Consider the following 27180-nt stretch of genomic DNA (forward strand, 5'->3'; position numbering starts at 1 on the left):
TTTTTAAAAATATAAAATGATTTTATTACTTTAAATAACAAAAAAATCTTAAACTTATTGTCAAAGTTTTTTTTTTAATCTTTACAGTATGGTTTATTATTATTATTATGTGGGCTAAGAGATAATTAGTAATTTACCAAGTTTAAATATTATTAAAAAAAAATGGATGACGAGTTTAATGCATAGGTATCTCCGTATGATTTGGATGGTGCGTATAATATTGCTCATTGGTTAAATACTAGATTTCAGGGCAACAATGAAAGGTACTCGACGTCCCCTCCATGCTTGGGTGGTCTAAATGGACAAATGACTATTAGTTTGTTGTCTTTTTTTATCCTTTTTTCTCTTATTTTCTTTAGTTTCTGCCCCAAACCCTTATTATATATATATATATAATTCTTGCGTCAATCGGCAACATATCACAAAAGAGATGTGACAACTTATTTCACGTGCGTACACAATTGATCCTTACTGCAAATATAACAACAAGCAACTCTTGCACTAAAAACAAAAATCGCTGTACGAACGATCAGACGTTAGACTCAGTCTTCCATTCCTTGGCCATTCGCTCAAGCGCATCATGGGACGATCCACCAATCTCCAGAGCTTTAGCAGCGCTTTCTTTCAGCTCCCCAGTCCTTCTCCTCATATCCCTCCCTTTTTCACCCTCGATCACCAATCTTACTACTCTTTCAACCTCTTCACGTCCCACCAAGCTCTCTCCTGGTTTTACCACTGGTTTGACGGCTATTCCAACATGCTCTGCAAGTATCGTGGCATTCATTCGTTGTTCAGCAAAAAGTGGCCAAGCAATCAAAGGCACTCCATTAATAATAGTCTCCAATGTTGAGTTCCACCCACAGTGAGACAAAAAACCACCGGTGGAAGGGTGTTTAAGCACTGCCACCTGTGGTGCCCATGATGGCACCACCAATCCCCTCTCTTGAGTCCTCTCTAAGAACCCCTCCGGCAAATAAGTCATTGGATTGCCAATATCACTTCCAGCAGTGAAAACTGCAGCTGATGCACTACTATTTGTTGGCTTACGCACAACAAATATGAACCTTTGGTGGCTCAGTTCTATTCCCCATGCCAATTCAGTGAGTTGATCAGCTGTTAATGTACCGCCACTGCCAAGTGCTACAAAAAGCACCGAATCGGATGGTTGCTTGTCAAGCCAAGCCAGATACTCAATGTCTCGGGCAGTTAGTGGTTCTTCTCCTTTTATCAACGGTCCAACTGGGAGAACTGGAGGTGTGGGTATCTGTTTAAAGAAGGGGTCCTCAGTTATGGCTTTGCAGGTCACAGATTCTAGTTCCTTCCAAGAGTTAACGAATATCCCTGCTGCCAGGTGAAAACGGCTGGAATGGAACAACAACCATTTGTACTCATCAATCTTACGGTTTTTAAGTGGGTCAAATAGGTCTTCAATAGGAAATGGAGGGCAACCAGGGACCTTCAATGGTTCAGCGAGATCAACAAACTCACCCTCCACTTCACAGTCAAGAGTTGGTAGAGACAAGGAAAAGGTAAGCATAACAATGGCTGAAGTGTAAAATAAGTACGCTGGAATTGACAGTTCACAACAGACATCAAAGGCTTGGGTAAAAAACTTATCAATGACAACTGCTCTGAGCTCCCCCAACTCTTTGAGGACTGATTTCAGGGACTTGAGGCTCTCTTCTACCATGACACAAAGGCGAGTAAGCACAAGCATGTCATCTGTGGTGACAGAGAACACGTCGATGGGAGGAAGGTAGACAACGTCGAGGCCAGGAGGTAAGGTGGGTGACTGGAGGAGCTGGTCCTGCGCTGCCGAAGCTTCGTTGCTGGTGGTGATGACAAGGAAACTGACATGGAAGTCATGGTCGACGACTAATCGTTTAGAGAACTCAAGAAGGGGTATGATATGCCCCATGAGTGGAACTGAAACGACGGCAACATGGGGTTTTGTGGCTTCAATCTCAGATACCATCATTGTTTCTTAGTCAAAGTACACACTGTGAAATGGTTTTTGCAAGAAGAGTTTGACAATTAACGGTGAGGGGTGGATGGAGAGGAGGTTGATTGGCAATGAGCGAGCAGCTAGCGAGGGCATGCACTGTCCATCTGTATAGCACCTCCGTGCCTTTGAATCTAGAGTAATGCTACTGAGTCCCAAAAAAAAAAAAAAAAAAATTGATAACATAATATGCGCATGGTTTTCCGGTTTTCACATGATGATTTAATTGTGGTGTTTACGAGTGAGGTGATGGTTATTTTTGAAAGTATTTTTTATTTGAAAATATATTAAAGTAAATAAAAAAATATTTTTAATATAAATACATTAAAATGATATGAAAATACTAAAAAATATTATTTTAAAATAAAAAATTAATTAAATAAATTAACAATTACCCAATAATACTAAATATTGTCCTTTTCATTGTTCATTTAAAGCTTCCACATCCATGCTATTTAAGTTTTAGTTAAAATAGATAAAAAAAATAATATTATTATATTCATGTTCTATAAAATAAAAAGCCAGAGAATCTTTATTATTTAAGATGGAGTTGTTTTATCTGAATGGAGGGGATAATTTTAAGCCTTTCCCTTTTAAAAAAATACACAGACTCGCCCTCTTTCTTCTTCTTCCCCAGATAAGTCAAGGGCAGGTGAAGCAGGCAAACCGACACTAAGATAATCCAAACTCTTTCGCCAGCGGAGCTCCATTAGTTGATTATACAAGAATAAGTGAGAGAATCAACCTGGGCCATGACTTTACACACCCACTGGACCAATGAAATATTATGCCTTAACTGATAAAATTTTAAATTTAGTTTTTTAAAATTACTAGTTTGATTTTTATAAATTTTAAATTCATTAAAAATTTATATAATTATTTATTTAAAGATTTGTAAGATTACTTAAAATATATACAAGTTAGTCTAAAAACTATGTTAGTAAAAAAATTTATTAAACTATTTTTAACATGAATTATTGGTTTACCTACTAAACGCATGGAGTACAAATATAACATCATTATTATATTACACAAAAAAACTAGGCCGTGAGGCATTTTTATTGTTCACTTTGCACATGCAGCCTCTTAAAAATCAAAAAATCATTATGACTTTCCATAAGTTTTCAATTCGGTTCTTGAGTTTTTTTTTTTGGTATAATTGAATCTTTGTATACATGAATTAATAGTCAATTGTTTTTTTCAAAGGAAATGATGGAATTGAAAGATAAAAAACTAGAGGGAAAAGAAAATATCATCTTTAAATTTTATATGAAAAGTTTAGTTTGATCCCTATCTTTTTTTATTTTACATGTAAATTGTCTCTTTAGTTATTAGAAATTCAATTTGGATATCAAATTTTACTTTTTTTTATTTTTAGTTTTTTATAAAAAAATAAATCCCCATATAGAAAGAAAAGGTCATCCTACACCACATTTAGTACACTGACCCCTTTACAATTTTCGTTTCCATGTCTGGGCGTGTCTTTCTAACTGCCTTTGAAAATGTGGTTATTGTTGTTTTTCAAAATGTTTTTCGCTTGAAAATATATTAAAATAATATTTTTTATTTTTAAAAAATTATTTTTGATATTAGCACATCAAAATGATATGAAAATATCAAAAAATATTAATTTGAAACAAAAAAAAATAAAAAAATTTAAAAAGCTCTTTTGAAACGCAAAAATAAACAGACTCTTAGATGGGATGCGCTAAATGCTCATGTATTTTAGTGTTGTGTACTTTGTGCACTTGTTTTTTTTAAGAAAAAATTTTTGTTTTTATTTTTACTTCTTTAATTTTTAGAAAATCTATAAATAAAATAAGGTATAAGGGTCTAAAATCACAAAATAGCATGTAATTGGGCGAAACATGTTTAAAATATAGTTTTTATGATTTTTGTTATTTTTGTGTATTTTTGAGAATATATTAAAAAACATGGGTTGAAATCGAGTGATGACAATAGCGAAGAAAAATTTTCAATAAAAAATGCTCAGTGATGAAACTAAAAAAAATCAGTTTTTTTAAAAAAACAATGAAAAAAAATTGAGTCAACTCAAATTAACCTGCTAATCCCCCAAACATGGACACAAGATTGAGATAACCCCACAAAAAAACCCGAGATCAGTTATAAAAAATCAAATGTTAAATGATGAAATTGAAAATAAATCAATTTTACAAAGAAACCTAAAAAGAAGACCAAGGTCAAGTTGTGTTAACCTTCAAAACTTGTAATCCTAGTTATGAGATTGGGACTAAAACCTAAAGAAGACAAGAAAAATAAAAAAAAAACATATTAAAGGATGAAATTGAAAAATAATAAGATAGAAAAGGATCCAAAATAAAACAAATAATGATAAAAAATAGGAATTAAATTTGACATAAAAATAAATTAAAATCAAATGTTGAGTGATGAAATTCTAAACAAGATTCAATTAGTAAAAGGGTTTAAAAAAATTCAAAAGAATGATGATCAAATTTCATATAAAAATCAAATTAAATCAAATAACAGAGAAAAATTGAAAAGAAAAAAATAAAAAAAAAAGATAAAAACAAAAAAATAGTAATTAATAGAAAAATGACTAAATTGGATTCACAAAATAAATGAGAGGACGACATAATACTTTGGCAAAGAAAAGAGAGAGAGAAATGAAGAAAAAAAACAAAGTTCAATTTGGATATCAAATTTTATTTTTTTTTATTTTTAGTTTTTTATAAAAAAAAATAAATCCTGAAATAGAAAGAGAAAGCCATCCTGCACCACATTTAGTACACTGACCCCTTTACAATTTTCTTTTCCATGCATGGGAAGTGTTTTTCTAATTGTCTTTGAAAATGTGGTTATTATTATTTTTTAAAATGTTTTTCGCTTGAAAATATATTAAAATAATATTTTTTTTATTTTTCAAAAATTATTTTTGATATCAGCATATTAAAATGATATGAAAACACCAAAAAAATATTAATTTAAAACAAAAAAAAATAAAATTAAAAAGCTTTTTTGAAACGCAAAAATAAACAGGCTCTTAGATGTAACGCGCTAAATGCTCTTGTATTTTAGTGTCATGTACTTCGTGCACTTGTTTTTTTTTTAAGAAAAAAATTTTGTTTTTATTTTTACTTCTTTAATGTTTAGAAAATTTGTAAATAAAATAAGGTATAAGGGTCTAAAATCACAAAATAGCATGTAATTGGGCGAAACATGTTGAAAATATAGTTTTTATGATTTTTTTTAATTTTTGTTATTTTTTTGTGTTTTTGAGAATATATTAAAAAAACATGAGTCGAAATCGAGTGATGACAATAACAAAGAAAAATTTTCAATAAAAAATGCTCAGCGATGAAATTAAAAAAAATCAGTTTTTTTAAAAAAAACAATGAAAAAAAATATTAAACCAACTCAAATTAACCTGCTAATCCCCCAAACATGGACACAAGATTGAGATAATCCCACAAAAAAACCCGAGATCAATTATAAAAAATTAAATGTTAAATGATAAAATTGAAAATAAATCAATTTTACAAAGGGACCTAAAAAGAAAACCAAGGTCAAGTCATGTTAACCTTCAAAACTTGTAATCCTGGTTATGAGGTTAGGACTAAAACCTAAAAAAGACAAGAAAAATTAAAAAAATATATATTAAAGGATGAAATTAAAAAATAATATGATAGAAAAGGATCCAAAATAAAACAAATAACGATAAAAAATAAAAATTAAATTTGACATAAAAATAAATTAAAATCAAATGTTGAGTGATGAAATTCTAAACAAGATTCAATTAGTAAAAGGGTTTAAAAAAATTCAAAAGAATGATGATTAAATTCTATATAAAAATCAAATTAGACCAAATAATAGAGAAAATTGAAAAAAATAATAAAAAAAGATAAAAACAAAAAAAATAACAATTAATAAAAAAATGACTAAATTGGATTCACAAAATAAATGAGAGGACAACATAATACTTTGGCAAAGAAAAGAGAGAGAAATGAAGAAAAATAACAAAGTTCATCGAAACCTAACTACTAGTCTAACTGGGACCACATCACACCACTAAATAAAGGATGTTAACAAGCATTGAACTAGTTACATTGTTGGACGTCTTTATACATGTCGTCTAAAGGGTGCAGGTGGCATCAATCTGCTGGCATGTACGCGTCACGAGCCAACAATTTTTATATTTTAAAAGTACCAAATTACCTCTAATCCCACGTGAATATAACGAAAACAGCCAAGGGTAGAAGACTAAAATTTACATAGCTTTGAAATTTTGAGGTTTAGGGGCACCAAGGTAATTATATTGTGCATTAAAAAAATTATTAGTTTTATATAATTCCATATATTCTTAGAAAGACCAAATTACCCATAATCCCAAGTGAGCATGAAAAAAAAAACAAGGTTCAAGGATCAGAAAGCCCCTGAAACGAAGTTTTAAATTCTTTGATGTCAACAAAGCGCCTAGACGGAAGCTTAACTTTTGTGGCTCCTAAGGTTAATTATGTCATTATACTATGCAAAAACAATTAGAAAACACCCCTCTAACCCGTAAAACTTGCTAATGAATGTCATTAGTAACATGTACTTTTGTAAAGACAATTATACCCCCGCGCGTTTAAGAGCTTTTTCTACACTAAAAAATTACGGAAACATGCACGTTTATTATTACAAGAACTTGCAGTGCTTGATTGTTTACAGAAAATTAAACAAACTTGTGATGGAGCCACTGACATGGAAACAAAGATTTATTTTCTAATAGCCAGAATGATCCTCAGGAGCTTACAGTGGACTAATTAAGACTTCCATTCCTTGGCCAAACAAGCTAGCGAGTCATAAGACGACCCGCCAATCTCCATGGCTTTTGCAGCACTATCTTTGAGCTCTCCAATCTTTTTCCTCATTTCTTTCCCTTCTAATATCGCAAATCTCACCACTCTTTCTACCTCTTCACGTCCCACCAAGCTCGCTCCTGGCTCCGCCACTGGCTTGATAGCTATTCCAATTTCCTCTGCAAGAATTGTAGCATTCATTCGCTGTTCCGCATAGAGTGGCCATGCGATCATAGGCATACCATGAGTCACAGCCTCCAACGTTGAGTTCCACCCACAGTGAGTTAAAAACCCGCCGGTTGATGGGTGTTTGAGCACCAGAACTTGCGGGGCCCATGATGGCACCACCAGCCCCCTTTCTTGTGTCCTCTCCAAAAATCCTGTTGGCAGATATGTCTTTGGATCACTGACATCACTCCCTGCATTGAAAAATGCTGCGGAGGCACTCCTATTTGTTGGCATACGAACAACAAAAATGAACCTTTGATGGCTCAATTCAAGTCCCCATGCTAATTCAGTGAGTTGCTCAACTGTTAACGTACCGCCACTGCCTAGTGACACAAAAAGAACTGAATTAGGAGGTTGCTTGTCTAACCAGGCCAGGCAGTCAGCATCTGAGGCAGTCAGAGGCTCTTCTAGTTTGACTAGGGGTCCAACAGGGTGAACCGGTGGTGTGTGGATCTGTTTGAAGAATGGACCCTCTGTGATAGCTTTAAAGTTCGCTGGTTCAAGATCCTCCCAGGAATTGAGAAATACTCCAGCTCCCAAATGGAACCTGCTGGAGTGAAATAAATACCATTTGTACTCATCAATCTTACGGTTTTTGACCTGGTCCAAGAGGTCTTCAGGTCGAATTGGAGGGCAACCAGGGACCTTAACAGGTTCGGGGAGATCAACAAATTCGCCCTCCACTTCGCGGTCAAGAGTCGGTAAATACAGAGAAAAGTTGAGCAAGGCAATGGATGCAGTGAAGAACAAGTAAGCAGGAATTGAAAGCTCGCTGCAGATGTCAAAAGCCTGGGTGCAAAACAAGTCAACGACAACAGCTTTGATCTTTCCTAACTTTACGAGGACAGATTTTAGGGACTTGATGGCTTCTTCTACTATGGCACAAAGACGAGCGGCCAACGGCATGCCATTTGTTGTGACCGCAAAAACATCGACAGTAGGGAGGTACACCACGTCAAGGCCTGGAGGTAGGGTGGATGATTGGAGTAGATTGCCTTGGCCCGCAGAGGCTTCGTTGGTGGCGATGACAATGAAACTGACATGAAAGTCATGGAGGACAACCAGTCGTTTAGCGATCTCGAGAAGAGGGGTGATATGCCCGATGCCTGGGCTTGGCATGATTGCAACATGGGGCTTTGCGGTTTCATTTTCAACTACTGCCATTGTTTCTTTGTTATTGACAGACACCGTATTTTTTTTTAATAAGGAGAAGGAAGGACCAAAGCCTTGCTCGGAATGTGTATATAAGCATCGTATCCTCCCTTATCACGTGCTTCTTTCTTCTAGCTGATTGGCTACCATTATCTCCTTTTTCAAGAAGCGGGAGAGATGTGATCTCATTTGTTGAAAAGACTAGAGATCAAGGCTGATTTTTCTTATTAAATTCAATAAAAAAATATCATGAAGGCTGAGCCAATTTTACTGGTCATGCTCGAAATGATTGTTATATTTTCGTGTGAAGAACCGTCCATCTTTATTCCCAATGTAGATTATACTAGATACTTTATCGTGACATGTTGATGTGGCCTAGTTAAATTTTGCTTTAATGTAAGATATTGTCAACCTTTTTTAATGGAAAAGAATTTGAATCCTGTGGGGTTAATTTGATATGACATGATTAATTTTATGGGTTAAAAAATAATTTTAATAATCTATAAAAACATAGTTTAATTAGAATAAATTCAAGATGATATTTTTTTTAATATTAAAATAATATATTAGATTGACTTGGATTAACCTGTGTTAACTTATCAAATTTATGATCTGTGTTATAAGATTATGATAACTCATGAAAAACAAATCAAAACAAATTATAAAATCTAATTTCTAATTAACCTAGTGTTGCATGATGAAATTAAAAAAAACCTTAAGAAAGCGATTCGGTTTAATCTGTCAAACTCGTGACTTAAGTTAGAAGACTGAGATAATCATATAAAAAAAAAATCAAAACAAATGACAAAGTTTAATTCCTAATCAATTTTATATTGAAGGATGAGACTAAAAAAACAAATCAATTAAAAAAATAACCTAAGTTAATCTGTCAAACTCGTGACTTGAGTTATAAGACCAAGATAGCCTCATGGAAATAATATAAAAAAACAACCCGGTTTAACCTGGATTAACTTGTCAAATCTGTAACTCTAGTCATAAGATTGAGAAGACCCCATAAAAAGCAAATCAAAACAAATTATAAAGCTCATTTTCAATTGATCATGTCGAACCCAATGTTGAACGATGAAATTTGTAAAAAAAAAATAATTAAAAAAATTGACACAAAAATGAGTCAGGTCAATATAGGTTAACCCATTAAGCAATATTCTCGGGTCATGAGGTCATGATAACCTCATAAAAATCAAACTGAAATAATTAAAAAACCTAATTCTCAATCAAACACAATATTAAATGATGAAATTATAGAAAAAAAGTTAATTAAAAAAAATTAAGTTAATTGAATTAACATGTCAAGTCTGTAATCTGGGTCATGAGACAAGAACAACCCAGTAAAATCAAATTCAATATTGAAAGACATGAGATTAAGATAACCTCATTAAAAAGCAAATTCAATGTTGAAGGACATGAGATTAAAATAACCTCATTAAAAAAAAATATGATTTAACTAGAGTTAAAATATCAAAACTCGCGACCTTGATCATGATACTAAGATATCTTAATATAAAAAAAATCAAAATAAATTATGAAACTTAATTTTCAATCGACTTAATATTAAACGATAACATTGTAAAAAAATAACCCGGGTCAATTTGGGTTAACATGTTAAACACTATTTTCAAGTCATGAAATCAAAATAACCTGATAAAAAGCAAATAAAAAAAATATATGAAGTCATTAATCCAATATCAAATGATGAAATTAAGAGGGGAGAAAGTTAAATAAGAAAGAAAAAAACTTCATCCAATCGGGTTAACCCGCTAAACCCGCGATCCATGCCATGAAAATAAGATAACCTAATAAAAAAATAAATTTAATATTAAAATATAAAATTAAAAAGAATAATAAAAAACATAAAAATAATCAAATATAAGAAACTCAGTTAAGAGAAAAGCTTTTGTATCCCATAAATACAGTTCAATACAACTAGGTGCGAGCAAAAAAACTGAAAAACCGATTAAACCGAGAAAACCGGAAAAAAAATAATAAAAAAAACATATTAAACCGATTAAAATTTTTAAAAAACAAGCTAGTTTGGTTCGGTTTTATAAGTAAAAAACCGAACCGAAACAAAAAAATCGGAAAAAACCAAGCCAAACCGGAAAACCGAGTCAAACTGGTCTGTTTGACCCGGTTTCGGTTTTTTTTTAATTTCAATTTGATTACTTTTTTTTGATAAAACTGAACCGAACAAAAAATAAACACCTCTAAATACAATTTGTACCTCTAAAAAAATATAGAACACCAGCTATGTATATTCGATGAATGCCGACAACAAGTTTGTTCAGATGTTTTAAGACATTTATATTTGATTAGATATTCATAAAAATGTTATAAATCTCAAGATTCCTTAAAAATATCAAGAATATCAAATGTATTGTCGGACCAAGGTTTATCTTCGTTCAATACTCGTTAATGTCTATATCAACGACAATTGGTTGCCTGTTTGGCTCTGGCAACTGGAAAACGACGGTGAATATATTTTTAGTCAACAAAAGCACATCGTAAAGACTAAAGACGCAATAATACAATGATGATTTCATTCACCTAGACATTTTTTTTTCCTGTTCATGAATCGTAACCCATGTTTTTCATCATTTTTCATTAAAAAAATTGTATTTGGCATTATAATAGATATTATTTTTTAAAGTAATTTTTATTTAAAAATATATTAAAAAAATATTTTTAATATCAGTATATTAAAATAATAATAAAATATAAAAATAAATAAATTAAACATAGAAAAATTATTTTTTAAAAAAACACAATCATACCGAAAGACTACTTCTAAATTCTTCAGAGTTGGTTTTGGTTTTTTTCATTTTACACGCATGGTCTAACTTAATTTAAAATAATAATAATAATAATAATAACACTTTAATTCTAATAAAAGTGATTATTTGAAGATACATAAGTTAATCTAATAATTCATATATTTTTTGAATAAGTTCTCCCACCGTCATGGAGATAACACAGACATTAGCTAGCTCCCCAAGATTGTCTATTTTAAATTATAATAGTAATTCTGGTTTAAAGTGTTTTTTTGTTTAGAAATATTTTAAAATAATATTTTTTATTTTTTAAATCAACAAATCAAAATCATATAAAAACATAAAATAATAATAATTTTTAACAAAATAAATTTAAAATTTTAAAAAACATCATTTCAATCTGATTTTTAAACCATATATGCATACCAATGATGTTTTTTTAAATAATTTTTCGTGTCAAAGTGCATGTCAATTATATTTTTTTATTTTTTTAAAATTATTTTTGACATCAGCATATCAAAACGATCCAAACATACAAACCATATTAAATTTTAACTAAAAAAAATTTAAATTTTTTAAAAACACGGCTTGAACTGCGTTTCCATACATGCTCATAATAATTTCACCACGGTGTAAACTGCGTTTGAAAAAAAAAGGCACAAAAAAAAGATGTTTTTAAACGTAAAACGTGGGTTGCATCGTAGCCAAACAAAACCTTCGAAAGCTGCACCTGCCATGTTGCCAAGCAGGCACGAAAAGCAGCAGTGAAGTTCAAATTCCTTATCCGCTTGCTAGCCCACTCTAGAGACTTATCATTAAAGCGAACAAAAGCAGCCCAGGCCCATTCTCGTATTTTTCTGGATAGAGCAGATGGCTACATAGCCGTTAGGTGCCCACTCTTGTTGTTGCTTCGGTTTTTTCTTCTGGTGAGGCTCGGGAGTCTTTGGATTCTTTCTCTTAACGGTAAGGAACTTCACCACCATGCCATGCCCCCTTCACACGACACCCAATTTTGCATTGCCAACTGATCTTGACACCTTGCCTAAGGTTGCTCCTTCCCTACTCTAACCGCCATTTCCCAGTCTTGCTCTTTATCCTCGAGATACCACATTTACCCTCGCCACTCTACTCTCTTTTTTTTTCACTGTAGTGTTTGCATTCTTGTCAGACCCGACTGGAGATCTTGATTAGTTCAAAAAAATCTCAAAGTTGTCAGGTTAATTAGATGATTTTTTTAATTAAAATAATATGATTTTTTTATATGTTTTTAAATAAAATCATTGGTGTTTATTCAATTAATTTGAATTGATAAAATTAATCGAATCATGAATCAATCTAGTTTTTAGCTAATTTCTAGTTAAAACAAAACTTTATCCATTGAGTTGTGAGTTTTTTACATTAGATTCAATGACTATATTCTAAATCAACCGTCAACATTTCATATTACATTAATGGGTAAAAGAAATGAGGTTCATGGGATCATTGAGGTAAAGAGGATGCCATTATTGAAATGGTAATGATCATGTATTTCCTCTCATTCCGAATAATGATGCTATTTTGGCATAAGCTAATGACTGTTAGATTTGTCTTTTTTCAACATTATCTCGAAACCTTAAATCTAATGAAAAAGGTATGAAATCATTACCATAATTATAAATTAATACATCCATGACCTTAGTTGATTATGCTTTTTTGGGCACTTGAGAGGTGGTTATAATGTGACTCTCATAATCCATTAAAGATATATGCAAAGTCAAGATTTAACTAATTTAAATCCCATGACCTTTATTTGTATTCATTCAAGAAGGGCAAACTCGGAAAATGAGCTCATATCCCCGTCCTTTTCAAACACCAAAACGGTCTAAGGCAACCGACACGCAAGCGACATGACCTGCTGTAACCGGTGCCTTGCCATCTCCAGGCTTCCGTTTTTAAAACCTCCAGAAGCCTTAGACCGTTTTTATGCCCTTTCCCTCCTTCCCTTGCTCTCCCCTCACATCTGCTCTCTCTGCCCACCTGCTACCCGAACCCTTTCTCTCTTTAAATTCCCATCTTACCCTCTCCAGCCCTTCAAATTTCCTTTCGAAACCACAGCACTTGACTCTCTTGACTGATTCCATTTCTTGAAGCCCCAGAAGACCTCAATTTGTACTCAATTCAGTTATTTGCAACAATGTCTGGGGCTACTAAGCTAAGATCGGCTGAAAAACAAATGCAGGAGCCACCACGAGCGATACTTGGTCCGGCAGGAAACAGAGTTAGGGTTTCGGAGGAGGCTAAAAGGAAGATTGAGGTTTTAAAGAAATCACAGCAGAAACCAAAGAAACCTGTGGAGAAAATGTCTCAAGCTGCTGTTAAGAATAACTTGTCAGTGGATAGCACGTGTTCTTCGGATTCTTATTCTTCTTCTTCAAGTTCTGGAAGGAATGTGAAGCGTAATGGAATAAAACAAGTCAGGGACGTTCCTAATGGAGGTGAAATTAAGGATGTCTCGTCGAAGAAAGATGGGCCGGTTAAGAGGTGTGATTGGATTACTCCGAATTCTGGTAAGAAATTACTGAATTTAAAGGTTATATGCATTTTTATTGTTATCTTGCACTTACTATTATTAATTAAATGGAGTTATGAGATTTAAACGTCTGATCGCTTGATCATTGAGGTTCTAGTAGCATTTCAAAGAATCACCGATCCAAAAACTAAAGCTTAAAGATTTTATATCACTCTCTAACAATAGAAAACAGGGGATAGTTTAGCTGCTTAAAATTAAGAAGGTTGATGCTTTTCTTGGTTTGTTTAGCTGAGTTTTAGTGTTTGAGATCATATAATTGATTAATTTTGAGGAAATGGTAGCTGGAAATAGTGAAGATGGCAGCAGTTTAGGAATGGTTTTATTCCTGGATTGTTAGTTAGATGCAAGATTTGGTTAATAATTAAACAGGGCGAGTAAGCAAAAAATGTGGTGAAGTGGAAGATGAGAATCCAGCCATGGTATTGAAGTTTGAGATGATGGGGCTGTTGGGAAGTTTTTACTTGGCATAGCTTCTTAGTAACTGTAGAACACTAAGAAAGACTGAAAATCCATGAGTTATACCAGCAATTGTGTCATTATTTGGTCAAAGATGCTTTTCTACTTGCTTAATGTGGTAATTTGTGTTCATCCTGTCTTTATTTCTTAAATAGGCATCATTTTACAGGTTTGGAAAAGGAGTTTTCGTACTAAAACATGAGATTGAGCCATGCTACTGCCATAAATTTGAGTTTGCTGTCTTTCTTTGATCCAGCTTAGCATCCTTTATAACGTGACTGGTAGCAATGCCAAAGTAGCGAATATGAGTTTCTTTGCACCGAGGTTGAGACATAACAAGTTTCTTGTTGAATCAGCTTCAAATTGTGACATATTACTATTGATGAAATCTATTACCATACTAAAAGCCCAGATCCAGAGATAATTCTTGCACATACTGTGAGATTATTATTGACTCGACAAATTGTTATTGAATAAACTGAGGTAAAATCACAAAGTTCTTAGCAATTACATATAGATCTCTGAAGTACATGGACAAGATGAATAAAGTACCTAGAAGATGCAAAATATTTCCATGGATTGTTTTCACTTTATTGACAAAATGGAGAGTTTGAACTAGTCTTTGAAAAACCAATACCATGAATAGTTTTTAGTGCTAGATGTTCTAATAGCGTGTCAATGAGCAATCAGCTTTTGGGCCGCCTATCAAGATAGTAGAATCATGTACGGGTAATTTCATTGAATTCTACTAACATGGTATAGGTTTTGGTCAGTTATCTCAATTTACAAGTTTGTGTTATTTTCAGGTTATTGTTTTCCCTAGTTTCTCCAAGTTGCCTGAACTGTCAACCTATCTTATTAAAAACTAAATTGACTAACTTTTAAGGTCTGCTTCATGGTACTTTTATTCACAGACCCACTTTATATGTCTTTCCACGATGAAGAATGGGGAGTTCCAGTTCATGATGACAGGAAGCTGTTTGAGTTACTTGTATTTTCACAAGCATTAGCAGAACTCAGCTGGCTAGCAATTCTTCACATGAGAGACATATTCAGGTATGCTGGTCTTCACTTTTTATGTTTATTGGTTTTAAAAAAATGGATTTCATGAATTTTACGTGATGTTTTTGTTGTATTTTATTGTCAGGAAGCTGTTTGACCAATTTGACCCATCATCCATTGCACAATTTACTGAGAAGAAGCTCCTATCATTGAAAGTTAATGGGAATCTGTTGCTATCTGAACCAAAGCTTCGTGCAATAGTGGAGAATGCTAAACAGATGCTCAAGGTAATTAAGTTATCAATCCAGCAGCCTCCCAGTATTGTTGCAAATTGCTTGTGGGAGGCAGAGTTTAGTGGAGGTTGCAAGCATAGACAAATTTAAAGGGCTCAATTCGTGGTTTATCTTAATTTAGTTTTCAAGATTTGGATTTCGCATCATTCTAATGACACTAGAAATGCGAAAACAGAGGGGATCATCTTATCAGTTTTAACGAGAGAACATTGAACTTTTCTTTTTGTTCGCTGGCTGATTTGGGGTAGGGGGCAATCCAAATCCAAGAGCAACTAAGTTTTGGACTTGGACCAATGCTGCATCAAGTTGAAATTCATTTGCACAAATGACAGAAGCTAATGAGCTTCTTTTTTCTCTTAATTTGCAGATTCAGCAGGAATTTGGTTCCTTCAGCAACTATTGCTGGCGGTTTGTGAACCAGAAGCCATTAAGAAATGGTTTTCGCTATGGGCGCCAAGTACCTGCAAAGACCCCAAAAGCCGAACTAATTAGCAAGGATCTGATGCAAAGAGGGTTCCGCTGCGTTGGACCCACTGTTGTTTATTCATTCATGCAAGTGGCAGGAATTGCTAATGATCATCTGATATCATGCTTCCGATACCAAGAATGCAATGCAGACGTCGAAAAGGATTTCAAATCCCCCAAGAGTCAAGAGATAGTGATAGTTGCTAAAGCTTTGGAGAACACATGCTTATCTCGTAACTAATCTGTCAGAACCATATATCCCTTTCCCTGACTAATCACACTCATAAATCTATAGCAAGACAAGTAGCAGAGCAGTTGTTCTTTTGTAATGTCAGTAATCTCATCTGGATTTTCTAAGCAGCATAGTTTCTTCTTCCACTTGTGTATCCTTTTCCTAACCAAACATTACTGTAATAAAAAAAAAATCATTGTTATTTGATAGCAGTAAATTTTATAAATTGGTGTTCAAGCATGCTGTTTATCTCGTTAACATTGTTATTTGATAGCAGTAAATTTTATAAGTTTGCATGAAGGCTCTTGCAAGGAGACCATGGCCATTGGTGCAGATGATGAGTGAAATAGAAATTTAAACGAGGTTACTGTATAAATCAAATTCCTCTTCTTGGAATGACCTGACCGGGTCATTGAGTCATATGACAATTCAACGAGTCTTTTTTTTATTCAAATTAAAACCTAATATGTATATCAAGATAGGTTTCTCAAATCAACTCGTTAGACTGGTTGGGTTTAATAATTATGTTTTAAACTGGAAGAAATTATTAAGTATGTTTTTTGTAAAATTTTTTTTCCTCTCTTGAATAGACATGTAACCTCCTATGAAAACTATCCATAAACTCCCTTTTATATAAGAAAAATAACTCGGCATGTACCCACTAATTCCATCAAAATCCAGCACCAAATTAGATGGGAGGTTAAAAAAAATAATAAAAAAAAAACCCTCATCACAGTCATCACCGCTTTGTGATCCTCGAGTTCTACCATCTATGAATAATTATTAAGTTATAATTATTATTTTGGCTAACTTTTTAAAACCTATTCATCAAGAAGAATAAATAGATTTATTTTGATTATTAATTAATATCTAATAAATAATTAAAACCATAGCCCTCCATTCAGACAGTGAGATGACTTGATTCACAGCAACTAATCATATAATCATATTTATATCGATCCCCTCTGATCTATATTCCTGCCTTTCTATGCCCTTGTTTCGTTATTAAATGTCTGAACGTGGGTGTTGTCTGGCCATCCCTTCAAAGCCAGCCTCTTAAAGCTCCTCATTCTTGACCAAAAACATCTCTCATTGAAGGATTAACCTTGGAAAAAGGCTTGCATAACTTATCAGCTTAGATCAATTATTTATTCTTTCTGAAAGAAAAAAAAATCCTCATTATTGACTTGATCGGATTCAGCACATCAACTGAATTTATCAAGTTAATATTTGGTTTTTTTATTAAAAAATCAATTTGGATCAAACTTTGTTTGGAATTTCTTACATCAACTTATTTCTTATCAAATTGAGTTAGCCAGTCATGTTGAACAATTATAATTATGATATACTAGAATAATATGTTTGGTATTGTGGTATATTATTTTTTTTTTATTTAAAAATAAATCAAAATAAATTTTAATTATTGACATCAACATATCAAAACTAAAAAAATACTAAAAAAAATATTAATTTAATATTTTTTTCAAATAAAATATACTTTTAAAATATATAAAAAACAAAAATTATCGGACACTAAAAGCATGAAGCTTTTGATGCACCTAACAACACATTACCATCTGTTTCTGTTTTTATTAAAAAAAAATCTCTGTCTAATGATTTATATTGTTGCAAACCTTCATATCCATGTCCACAAGTAAAGCATGATTCTTTTAAAATCTATCTTCGGGACTGGTAAGTCATTTGCAACGGAAAGGGGAAAGCAAGGATTCATGCTTTTAATTTGAATTCCTTAGCTGATTAATTCACTAAACTAACCATGGTTTTTTTTCCCCCACAAAATTATAGAATAAAAATTTTATTTAGATATTGAAGGATACTAATACACAAGCTGAAAAGGTTAATGAAAATATGGTGTTTGAAGCATTAGAAGGGAAGGACTGCCTAAGAAATAAAAAATTAGCTTGAAAATTATTTATGGGTTTTTTTTATATATATAAGTTTGCTATATTGCAATTTATCGATCAGTTGTTAAAAGAAATTATTAAAAATATTCTAATAGTCATCAAATTTATGAATGAACAATTATATTAGTTCAAAGAAAATGAATTAAATAAATGAGAATTTCATATTAAAATTTGAATTAAAGGAAAAAAAACTCTAGAGTATTGCGACACTTTTGCAATAACCTTTAATAAATGTTGTTTTAAGTTTATAGCCGACAATGAGCAACCTTTTGGTGACACTTAACAAAGGCCGTAAGAGCCAGTTATAGTGACAGTTAAAATTGTCATTAAAATTGTTATTTTAGACATAAGTTTTACGTTTGTAGGTTTGCAGCAATGGTGTCATGGCAGTAGCTAATGTTGGCTACAAACGTTAGTATTGGTCTATAATGACAATTTTCTTCGTATCATAACATTTTATAAATGTCATTATAGATCATTTTTTTAGTGACATAAATGATATTTAACAAAATCCTTCAATTATGAAAATCTTTGCCGCAGGGGTAGTTTGTAACCGTGATAGTAGTTGTTTTTTAAAATATTTTTTATTTAGAAATATATCAAAATAATATATTTTATTTTATTTTTAATATTAACATATCAAAATGATCCAAAAATACTAAAAAATTTAATTTAAAAAAATATTTTTTTAAAAAATCTCGAGTTCCTGCATGCTCTACTTCCTTCTGTATGTGTTAGTAATTTATATGAAGGCCATGCAAGAAGATTAGTATTTTCTTAAATCACATCTATAATCATTTTAGATTTGTTTTTTTGGAAGTGTGGTAGGTATAGTTGAAAACTATATTTTATTTCAACTATAATTTAAAAAATATTTAATTAATTAATATATATTATAATTTTGTATATTTTTCACTAAAAACTCTCTTTTGAAGTCTTAGTTAAAAAAATATAATTTATAATTTTTTTTAGATTTAATTTTTTAAACTACACCCGCCAAAAACTACTGCTCATCAAAAATACAATTAAAATGACGTTATCAAGCAGGGTGGTTTGATGAAGGGCTACATAGCAATGGGCTGGATGCAATGCACAAACCTGGAAAACTTTCGTGCTAACAAATCATTGCATTCAGCTTGGCGGATAACACGAGTGGTGCAAATGATAAGCGACATAGAAATTTCAAGTAAAAAGATACGGATGGCAACCAGACCCCTCTGGTTCGACAGCAGATGACATTGCTACATAACAACCATTCATATTTTATGTAATCATTATTTAAATTCCTTAATTCCCATTCCCTTGTTTTAGTGTTGAGTCTCTCCACGAGTGAACGTGGGATTTGTCGGGCGATGCCATTCAAAATCCAGCCTCATTTGAAGAGCATGCGATATGCTGCGAGGATCATGAACACCATGACCATATACAGTAGCCGGGAGAACAGATTTGAAAGACAAAAGAAACCAGCGTTGAAATACAAAGGTGCTTGTAGCAAGGAACATTCATTAACTTAGTGAAGTAAAACATCAACAAAGGAGTTAATGTTGTCAGCAGGTTCTTTCAAAGTCTGTATCACACTGAGAAATATCCCACACTATCTACATGTAATGCTTGTGAAACATTCCAAACAATTCAGCTGGTAAATTTAATCATCAAATGAGTAAAAGAAACAGAAACTAAATAAACATGAAAATTTACTTCCTTTCAGGAACCAATATTGATTCGGGAAATGTACTTCGCGCCAAAGAAACAAACTGCAAATGCTCTTCCAAACCAAGCTTGCGAACCACAAACCAGAAAAGGAAAACTTCTCTTATGTTCCTGCATTTCCTTGCCATGACTTTTACTGATATATAGTATTAGTTCGCTCTAACTCTGAGCCTTGCCACTTCCAAGTGTGAGCTCTAGATCATCTAATCCTACTTCATGAATCCTCTCTCCTTCCCATGGTTTCACCTGTTCACTACCAAACTCAAAATCCATGGGCACTACACTCTCTTTGACCAAATTGCTAGACGAAATTTGCTGAGCCACGGGTATCACAAGATTATAGGTGGGAGAGGTTGGCATTGCTGCAGCCACAGAAGGCGCAAACTTTTGAAAGCTTATCCACTGACCAGACTCCACAGTGGATGTATCAGACTCATCACATTCAGGTATAGTGGCTGGAGCATGAAACTGACGATGAGTTGGGCTAGCCGGAGCAGACACTGCATTGAATGGGTAACTAAAGGAGGCCATGGATTGTTTGGCAATAAAATCCCAGTTGGGAATTGGCTTGGGGCTTCTTGAGGTCGGGGACGAGAGAGGTGGGGTTACAGGCGCACTGTTTGAGATTCGAAGAGGAGGAAGAGACAATGGAATGGCACTTCGAAGGAATGGAAGGAGATTAGAAGGGGCATTGTTATCGCCACGAGTAGGGCTAGGAAACGAGGAGGAGGAGGGACTGGCTTGATAGGAAGGAATTGGACTAGGAAACAACGAAGATCGTGGACTAGGATTTTGGGATGAGTATGGGGTTACCCTCGTCGAAGTACCTACTATCTCAATAGGAGGTGGCCTGTGTCCCTGGACATTAAAAATCAATCAAACAAAGCACTGCTATTATCAGAAATCATTACCACTAACCATAAAGGGTCATAAAGACATTAAAACATTGGTGAAGAAATTTCAGGCTAAGCAACGAAAGGTCATTAGAATCAGATAACAGCAATTCAAGCTTAATTAATTGGATTTTAAGCGCTTTAAAACAGAAAAAGAACAGAGAACAGCCTATTTAATCGATCAAGGATAGCTAATCACACTTAATTCAATAAATTTCAAGTTTCCTTTTTTTTTTAAAAAAAAAAAAGAACCCTTCAGATTAAAGCCATTTTTATTAACATTTTAAGCATCAATTGGCCGGATGTTAAATCTTAGATTCCTTAATGCTCAAATCAAAACCTAGTAGAGTAGTAGTAGCAATTAAGCATGAAAAAAACCATATACAAAAGAGTATGTTAAGCTAAGATAGAAGCTTGATCTGGCTAAAAAAGGGAGGAAAACAAGGTGAATGGAAAGCAATAAGTGCAGATCCATAAAAGGAAAACAGGGGCATATATATAGCATACCTTGCGATAAGTAGTTCCATCTTCTTCAACAACCCAACCAGCCTCAGCACAGAGAGCTTTCAGTACCTCATTATTGTCACAATATTTAGGCAAATTATAATTCCCTTGAGCCCTTAACCCAGTAAATATTTTTGCAGCTATAGCTCTCCTCCTCCTCTCTCTCCTCCTATTATTCTCCCTCTCCCTCCACGATGGCTTCCTCCTTGTGGCTGCCGCCATTGCAGCTGACGTCGAGGTTGCCCCATCTGACGTCATTTTCCGACAACAGCCCACCACAAACTCTCCCTCTCCCTCTCTGTACATACAACTCCCTCGAGTAAAAGGAAAAGACAGGGAAGAAGAGAAGAGAAGTTCACGAGGAAGACGGTTTTAATTGGCTGGAAGTATAATAGAAGGATCTCTCTCTGGGGATTTATTTTAATAAAGCTTTATATAGTAAGACGAGAAAGAAAAAGGAAAAGTCTGTTACTACCGCTAGAAATGATACGGTGTGTTTCATTACATGAAAAGGTTGTATGCTAGACTCAGTTTCTTGTCTGATCAACTTGGTTATCAGATTAATTTGTGAGTCATTAAGTTAATTTGAATTGTTTATTTTTATTTAAAAAATTGTTATTTTATTTTATAAAAAAATTATTAATGTTGACTTGGTCGGTATTGTTCAGGTTAATTAAATCAAGGCATCTTAACTTAGCCAAATCAATATCAAGACTGTTTAAATTGAAATTCAACCCTGATTAAATTTTGAATAATGGATTTTTGCAGATGTAATAATTCAAATTAATTATTTTAAAAAAATAATGTTATTTTATTTTTAAAAAAATATTAATATTGATTTAGTCAAGTATAAATTATATTTGATCAGATCAATTAAATTAGGAATTAACCTATAAAATAATTGAAATTGATCAAATAAATATAGGGACTATTGAATTTAGCATGTTGAGTAATATGGAGTAGGTATTTTTAAATTAAAAATAAATTAAAATAATATTTTTTATCTTTTTATTTTTATATCAAAACCATCAAAAATATCTAAAATATCTAAAAATATCAATTTAATACTTTGTCACACAAAAATAATTTTAAAAAAATATTTTTAAAAGCACGAGGGAGAGAAAATAGTATTAAAAGGACGAAATCACGAATTCTGTAGAATAATCCTCCATGCTGAAGCAACCATGGACTGGTGTGTGTCTGTTTGAGCACGCGAATTTGCTCTGGCGCTTTGTTTTTGTTGAAAAAAATAAAAAGAGTGGGGCCGGGGAAGTTGCCGCGTGTGTGGGTTTATGTCATGTTTACGGTACCTGTCATGTAATAACCTAATATTTCAAACATGGGGTCCAAGCCGTTGAGGGTGGGACCCAACATTTGAGAGAACGTGTCTCTTCTCCCAGTTGTTAGAAACTGATAAGACCAAAGACACTGAACTTATTAAAACCCTCTGATTTGTTCCGGCTTCCTTGGGACCCAATCCACCCTTACCTTCCTTGTACACTTCACCTTTCACAATTTCTTCCTCTCCTTATTTGATTAAGCATTCACCTTTTCTTTTCTTTTCTTTTCTTTTAGTCTTTTTTTCGCTCAAATAATCAGAATTATTTGAAATTATTTTTTTATAAAATACTATATAATCTTAATAAATTAATATTTTTTATTAGATAATATTTCTTTGGGTCTGAATTTAAATTTGAAGTTTAAATAACACCTTGAATAATTAATAAATTTCCATGGTCATAGGAGTATTAATTCATAGTTTTGGAGATTTCATTTTTTATATATAATTAGAAATTTTTTTTAAGTTAGATGGATAAGTTTGTTTAAAATTAAGTCATTTTTATTTAAATAAAATTTATAATTTTTTTTATATAACAAAAGGACTAGCGAAGATTCGGGGAAGGTTTGAATCATTTAGCCATTAGATTTTACCGAACATACTTTTAATTTAACTCTTTTTTGTTATATTTTATTTAACAATTAGGTGAAATTCAAAATGAAAAGTTAGGTTAAATCATGCCAAACACACTTGATTGTGCGATGGCAAGGGAGAAAATTAAAATAGAATACAGTACAAAATCTTTCGAATCCTCTTGGCTTGATTGGAAAGATCAGTGGTTGCAATTCAGCAAGGCTCTCTTCATCTAGGAAGTTTATGGGCGTGGACACATTCAAGATTGTGAATCAATAAAATGTCCGAATATTTTATCCATGCAAACAGCTAGGGCGGACTTTAGAACACACAAAGCTTGCTAGAGAATTTGAATGCATTAAATTTTGATCAACCACCAAGAGATGACTATACTGCTACTTAATTATGCCTTAGGATGCTAAGTTAGGCAGGAAGAGAAGTGAACATCTCCTACAGAACCACCACTCATTGCCCTCTTCACGTTCGATTTAAACTCATCCGGATCATCTCTCAACACATTAGCTGCATCAGAATTCAGAGGATCCTCATGATTTGGTTGCTGCACATTAAGACATTCAAGATCACAAGTCATCAAAGGGTCTTGTTTCTTGTGGGCTAAATGGTTAGATAAAGTTAGTTGTAAAGTAGATACCGTGAATAGGTTAAACAATCCATAGATGATGATGTTTATATTTGGGATAGGCGTCCAGTCTTCTCGAAGAATATTTAGGCACACATTGCCTTCCAGATCAATATTAGGATGGTAGACCTGCAAACAGCAAAGAAGTTCCGTGTGATCACAATGCTTAGGCAAGTACTGTCGTTGAGAGAGATTGATGGCAGAACCAAACATCGCATCCATTCCTTCTTCTTGCATTTGACCTTAAGGCGACTCATGAGGATAGAGAGGTGAAACTTGAAATGAGAACACAAATTTGCCACCCTGATGACAAGGTAAAAAGAGAGTTTTTGAAGAAAAGGGCGATCCATAGGTAAGGGAATGAGCCAGAGATTTTGAGCACAGGTGTAAGGGTTTTTCAAATTACTTGTAATATCCTTCGCCAGGCTTAATGGTGACCTCGAAGTTCATCAGGCTGTCCTTTCCATCGGGGAAGGATATGTAACATGATTTCGGTAGGTTCAGCTCAGTTATATCTGCAAGCCAAAGGGTAAACATACAGATATGAATTAAGAGGAAATAGAAATATTCATGTATAATCTCTCATATAGAAAACTTTCCTGCAGCCGTCCTGTACTTTCTAGCAAAAGATGGAACCAAGTGCCCATAAAATAGTGGACAGAAGAATGGGCTGAGGAAATAAGCACATTCCTTCAGTAGTTCCAGCCTTGATCTTTCTAGCCAAAGATGGAACCAAGTGCCCATAAAATAGTGGACAGAAGAATGGGCTGAGGAAATAAGCACATTCCTTCAGAGTTCCAGCCTTGATCTAGTAGATTGTATCGTGCACTTTGGTCCTGTTCTTGCATTTTCAGCTCCCTCAAACTCTTGTCAAAGTGTGTGAATTATGCCTAATTTTGTGTCATTCATGATGCTGTTATAACCGAGTATATCAAACCAAGAATTATCTTTCTGAAGACGTAATTCCCCAGAACTTTGCTTCTTGACTGGAGGCTTCCCATCTGCACTCTGAGTTTCCCTCTGCTTTTCCTTTACCTTGAACAATTTAATCATTATGCCTGCCAGAAGAAAAGGAACAGAAATTTTAGTAATGGATTGACATCTTGATTCATCGACTCTGTATCCTCGTGCACCAAGTTATTTCCAATGAAACTATACTAAATAATAATTTTAGTATTTTCTCTTTGAATACTTGCTTCACTGCAGATAACATTTATTCAATTACATTTTTGGTATATTTTACGAATATATGGATTATGTTAAAGATTCAAATTACTTTTTCAATTTTTGAAAAAAGAAGAAGAAATATATGTCTATATTTAATATATGTTTTACATCTTCTATGCAAAAACATTCAATTTTCATAAGGTTTTCTTGATTGTTCTTCAAAAAGTTTCACAACGTTTGTATATCGAACCTTTTTAGACCCATATGAATCTTAGGAATCAGTTCTAATTGGTCAGTAAAAATATATTTCAATACTTTTTTTTTCCTTATTTGAGCCAATTTATCATGAAAAGAAGATTAACATGATAGCATAACATAAATTCTTGGCTAAATTTTACCTATCCTAATCAACAAACACAACCAAAACACTTATTTCCTTAGGTAACAAAACATTCTTCGTGCTAATTAATTAACAATAACCCAGAAAGGAGAATAACCTATGGATCTAAGAATCGGATCCATTGAGCCAGGACTTGGGAGGGTTTAGTGCCTTGAGTATAGCCTGAGTTGATCTTCAAACTCAAACAACCTGGCTTGATTAACTGATATCTGCTCTTGTATTGAGAGCTAAAGAATAGTAAACCCATGATTTTGTTTCCAAAATCTATTGATTATGCTTTGTCTAATCAACCTGATAAGTTTAAGCAAATTTCAAGACTAAGAATTACTTAAGTAACGAAAACAAGGGAATTGATTACAGATACATAGGACTCCGAAAATTATAATTATGAACATTAAAAAAAAGGAATCAGACCTGCTCGAGCAAATTAAAATCAATGAGAATTTTAGACTTTGAAGAGGTAAGCGAAGAGAGAGTTTGCAGACGGGGTGTCTCTCTAGTGTGTTTTTCTCCTATTCTGCAGAGAAACTGCTTCGCACTCGCATTTATAGTGCACGGCTCCGCAGTTTCTTGGCTTTCGCTTGTTGAGTGCGAGAGAGTCTGCGTATTGCTTAGATGCTGTGCAGTCGGACGTGGTATACCGCCATGTAGTAGGGGTATTGTTGAGATTTTACAAGAAATTCATTAGTTGGAATTTTTTTTAAAATTTTAGCATGTATTGTTATTCCATGAAAATACTGTCAATTTGCTGACCGGAAGTGCAATGTTTGTCTGCAAATACAATCAGTAAAATTCCCAAAATTATTATTTGTTAGAATTGTTTTAATTTATTTCCTGCACGTTGCCTCTGCACATTAAAACCGCAGGTTTAAACTTTTTTTTCGAGGTGAAGTGTTGGTTTGGGGTTGCTATTTAGGTTTTAATTAAAAATTATTTTTCATAGTTTTAGATTTGTTTTGATGTGGTGATGTAGAATTAATTTTTAAAAAATAAAAAATATATTTATTTTAATATTTTTTTAAATAAAAAATCTATATATATATATATATATATATATATTTTAATTAATGTGGGTGTCCGGGCCAGCTTGTGTGTACCTCAACTAATCTCACAAACCCTGAAGTTAACGACTATATAAGTCTTCAGTGACCCTGAGGTTTATAAAATTTAAATTGGTAGCCTTTATGACCAAATTTATAACCTAGTTGAGTTATACCTTTTATAATTAAAAAAAAAATCTATATTTTTAAATAGCCTTTAAATAGCTTTGGACAGCTAGCTGGAGATAAAAAAAAAATGAATTGAAAGAGTCGTGATTATGTTCTTTATAGTTTACCTTGTTCGTTTTTTTCCCAAAAGCAAAATATTCAACATTAAAAATTCCTTTTGCCGGTATCGAACCAGGGTTGATCGTTGAGCTCTCGTGGACTCAGGTTGGTGGATCTCTCATGAATAACCCAGGGCCAAACTCCATGAGTAATGAGCTCGGACAAGCTTCACTCGAAACCACCAAGATGGGGTGGATTCAGGTTAGTAAGATCCAGGCCAAATCTTAAGTTCTCTCGGGCTCGAGTTGGTGTATCTCTAGGAGTAAATCCTAGCCCAAGTCATATGAATGGTGGGCTTGGATAAGCTTAATCCGAACCCACCATAAAATGGTTTGGGCTCTCATGCTCATTCGAATTCTTATGGGTAGACAAATGGATACAACCTGTGTTCTTTGCAAAAGTTCGGACGAAGAGGATGTAAAATACTAAATACCAGTGGGAAAGAATGAACTTGCAAGACAGATGTTTCTTGTTGTCTTAACGAGGTTGCATGGAAATGCTGCAACTTATTGCAAATGGAAGAAAAGAAATGGACGAATTTATGGCAACAAGTGTAACAGCTGCTGCTCTTTAGTTAATTGGATTAAGCAAGAGATTCAGTACAAGTTCCACAACACGAAGCTTCTTCCGATACATGTATTTCAAAGCCAGTTTTATGCTATTTGCAGGAGCTGGAAACTTTTCTAGTTGCGG

At 33.3% G+C, this 27180-nt stretch overlaps 5 protein-coding genes across 6 annotated transcripts; 1 reads left to right on the plus strand and 4 right to left on the minus strand.

The window, feature by feature from the left end:
• Window positions 1–417: 417 nt before the first annotated feature.
• Window positions 418–2187, minus strand: LOC133682091 (hydroquinone glucosyltransferase-like). Its single transcript, XM_062105355.1, has one exon. It carries the CDS (start codon window positions 1976–1978, stop codon window positions 530–532), a length of 1449 nt encoding a protein of 482 aa, XP_061961339.1. The 5' UTR covers window positions 1979–2187; the 3' UTR covers window positions 418–529.
• Window positions 2188–6634: 4447 nt separating this feature from the next.
• Window positions 6635–8391, minus strand: LOC133682261 (anthocyanidin 3-O-glucosyltransferase 5-like). Its single transcript, XM_062105546.1, has one exon. The coding sequence runs from the start codon at window positions 8212–8214 to the stop codon at window positions 6787–6789; it is 1428 nt and encodes a 475-aa protein (XP_061961530.1). The 5' UTR covers window positions 8215–8391; the 3' UTR covers window positions 6635–6786.
• Window positions 8392–12816: 4425 nt separating this feature from the next.
• Window positions 12817–16248, plus strand: LOC133681745 (uncharacterized). The gene is made up of 4 exons (XM_062104870.1): window positions 12817–13537; window positions 14931–15072; window positions 15164–15305; window positions 15679–16248. Exons 1-4 carry the CDS (start codon window positions 13165–13167, stop codon window positions 16015–16017), a joined length of 996 nt encoding a protein of 331 aa, XP_061960854.1. The 5' UTR covers window positions 12817–13164; the 3' UTR covers window positions 16018–16248.
• Window positions 16249–19402: 3154 nt separating this feature from the next.
• On the minus strand, window positions 19403–21496 carry LOC133683203 (protein BRASSINAZOLE-RESISTANT 1-like). Its single transcript, XM_062106757.1, has 2 exons — window positions 21044–21496; window positions 19403–20501 (listed from the first exon to the last, which is right to left on the minus strand). The coding sequence occupies exons 1-2, from the start codon at window positions 21344–21346 to the stop codon at window positions 19803–19805; spliced, it is 1002 nt and encodes a 333-aa protein (XP_061962741.1). The 5' UTR covers window positions 21347–21496; the 3' UTR covers window positions 19403–19802.
• Window positions 21497–23289: 1793 nt separating this feature from the next.
• On the minus strand, window positions 23290–25778 carry LOC133682278 (probable NEDD8-conjugating enzyme Ubc12-like). Of its 2 annotated transcripts, XM_062105561.1 has the most exons (5): window positions 25574–25778; window positions 23999–24650; window positions 23835–23895; window positions 23605–23721; window positions 23290–23511 (listed from the first exon to the last, which is right to left on the minus strand). In XM_062105561.1, the coding sequence occupies exons 2-5, from the start codon at window positions 24127–24129 to the stop codon at window positions 23371–23373; spliced, it is 450 nt and encodes a 149-aa protein (XP_061961545.1). In that variant the 5' UTR covers window positions 24130–24650; window positions 25574–25778; the 3' UTR covers window positions 23290–23370. The 2 variants fall into 2 exon arrangements, 1 of the variants encoding a protein (XP_061961545.1); XR_009836649.1 differs by lacking the exon at window positions 23835–23895.
• Window positions 25779–27180: the final 1402 nt, after the last annotated feature.

This window comes from Populus nigra, chromosome 2, assembly GCF_951802175.1.
Source record: "Populus nigra chromosome 2, ddPopNigr1.1, whole genome shotgun sequence".
NCBI lineage: Eukaryota > Viridiplantae > Streptophyta > Magnoliopsida > Malpighiales > Salicaceae > Populus > Populus nigra.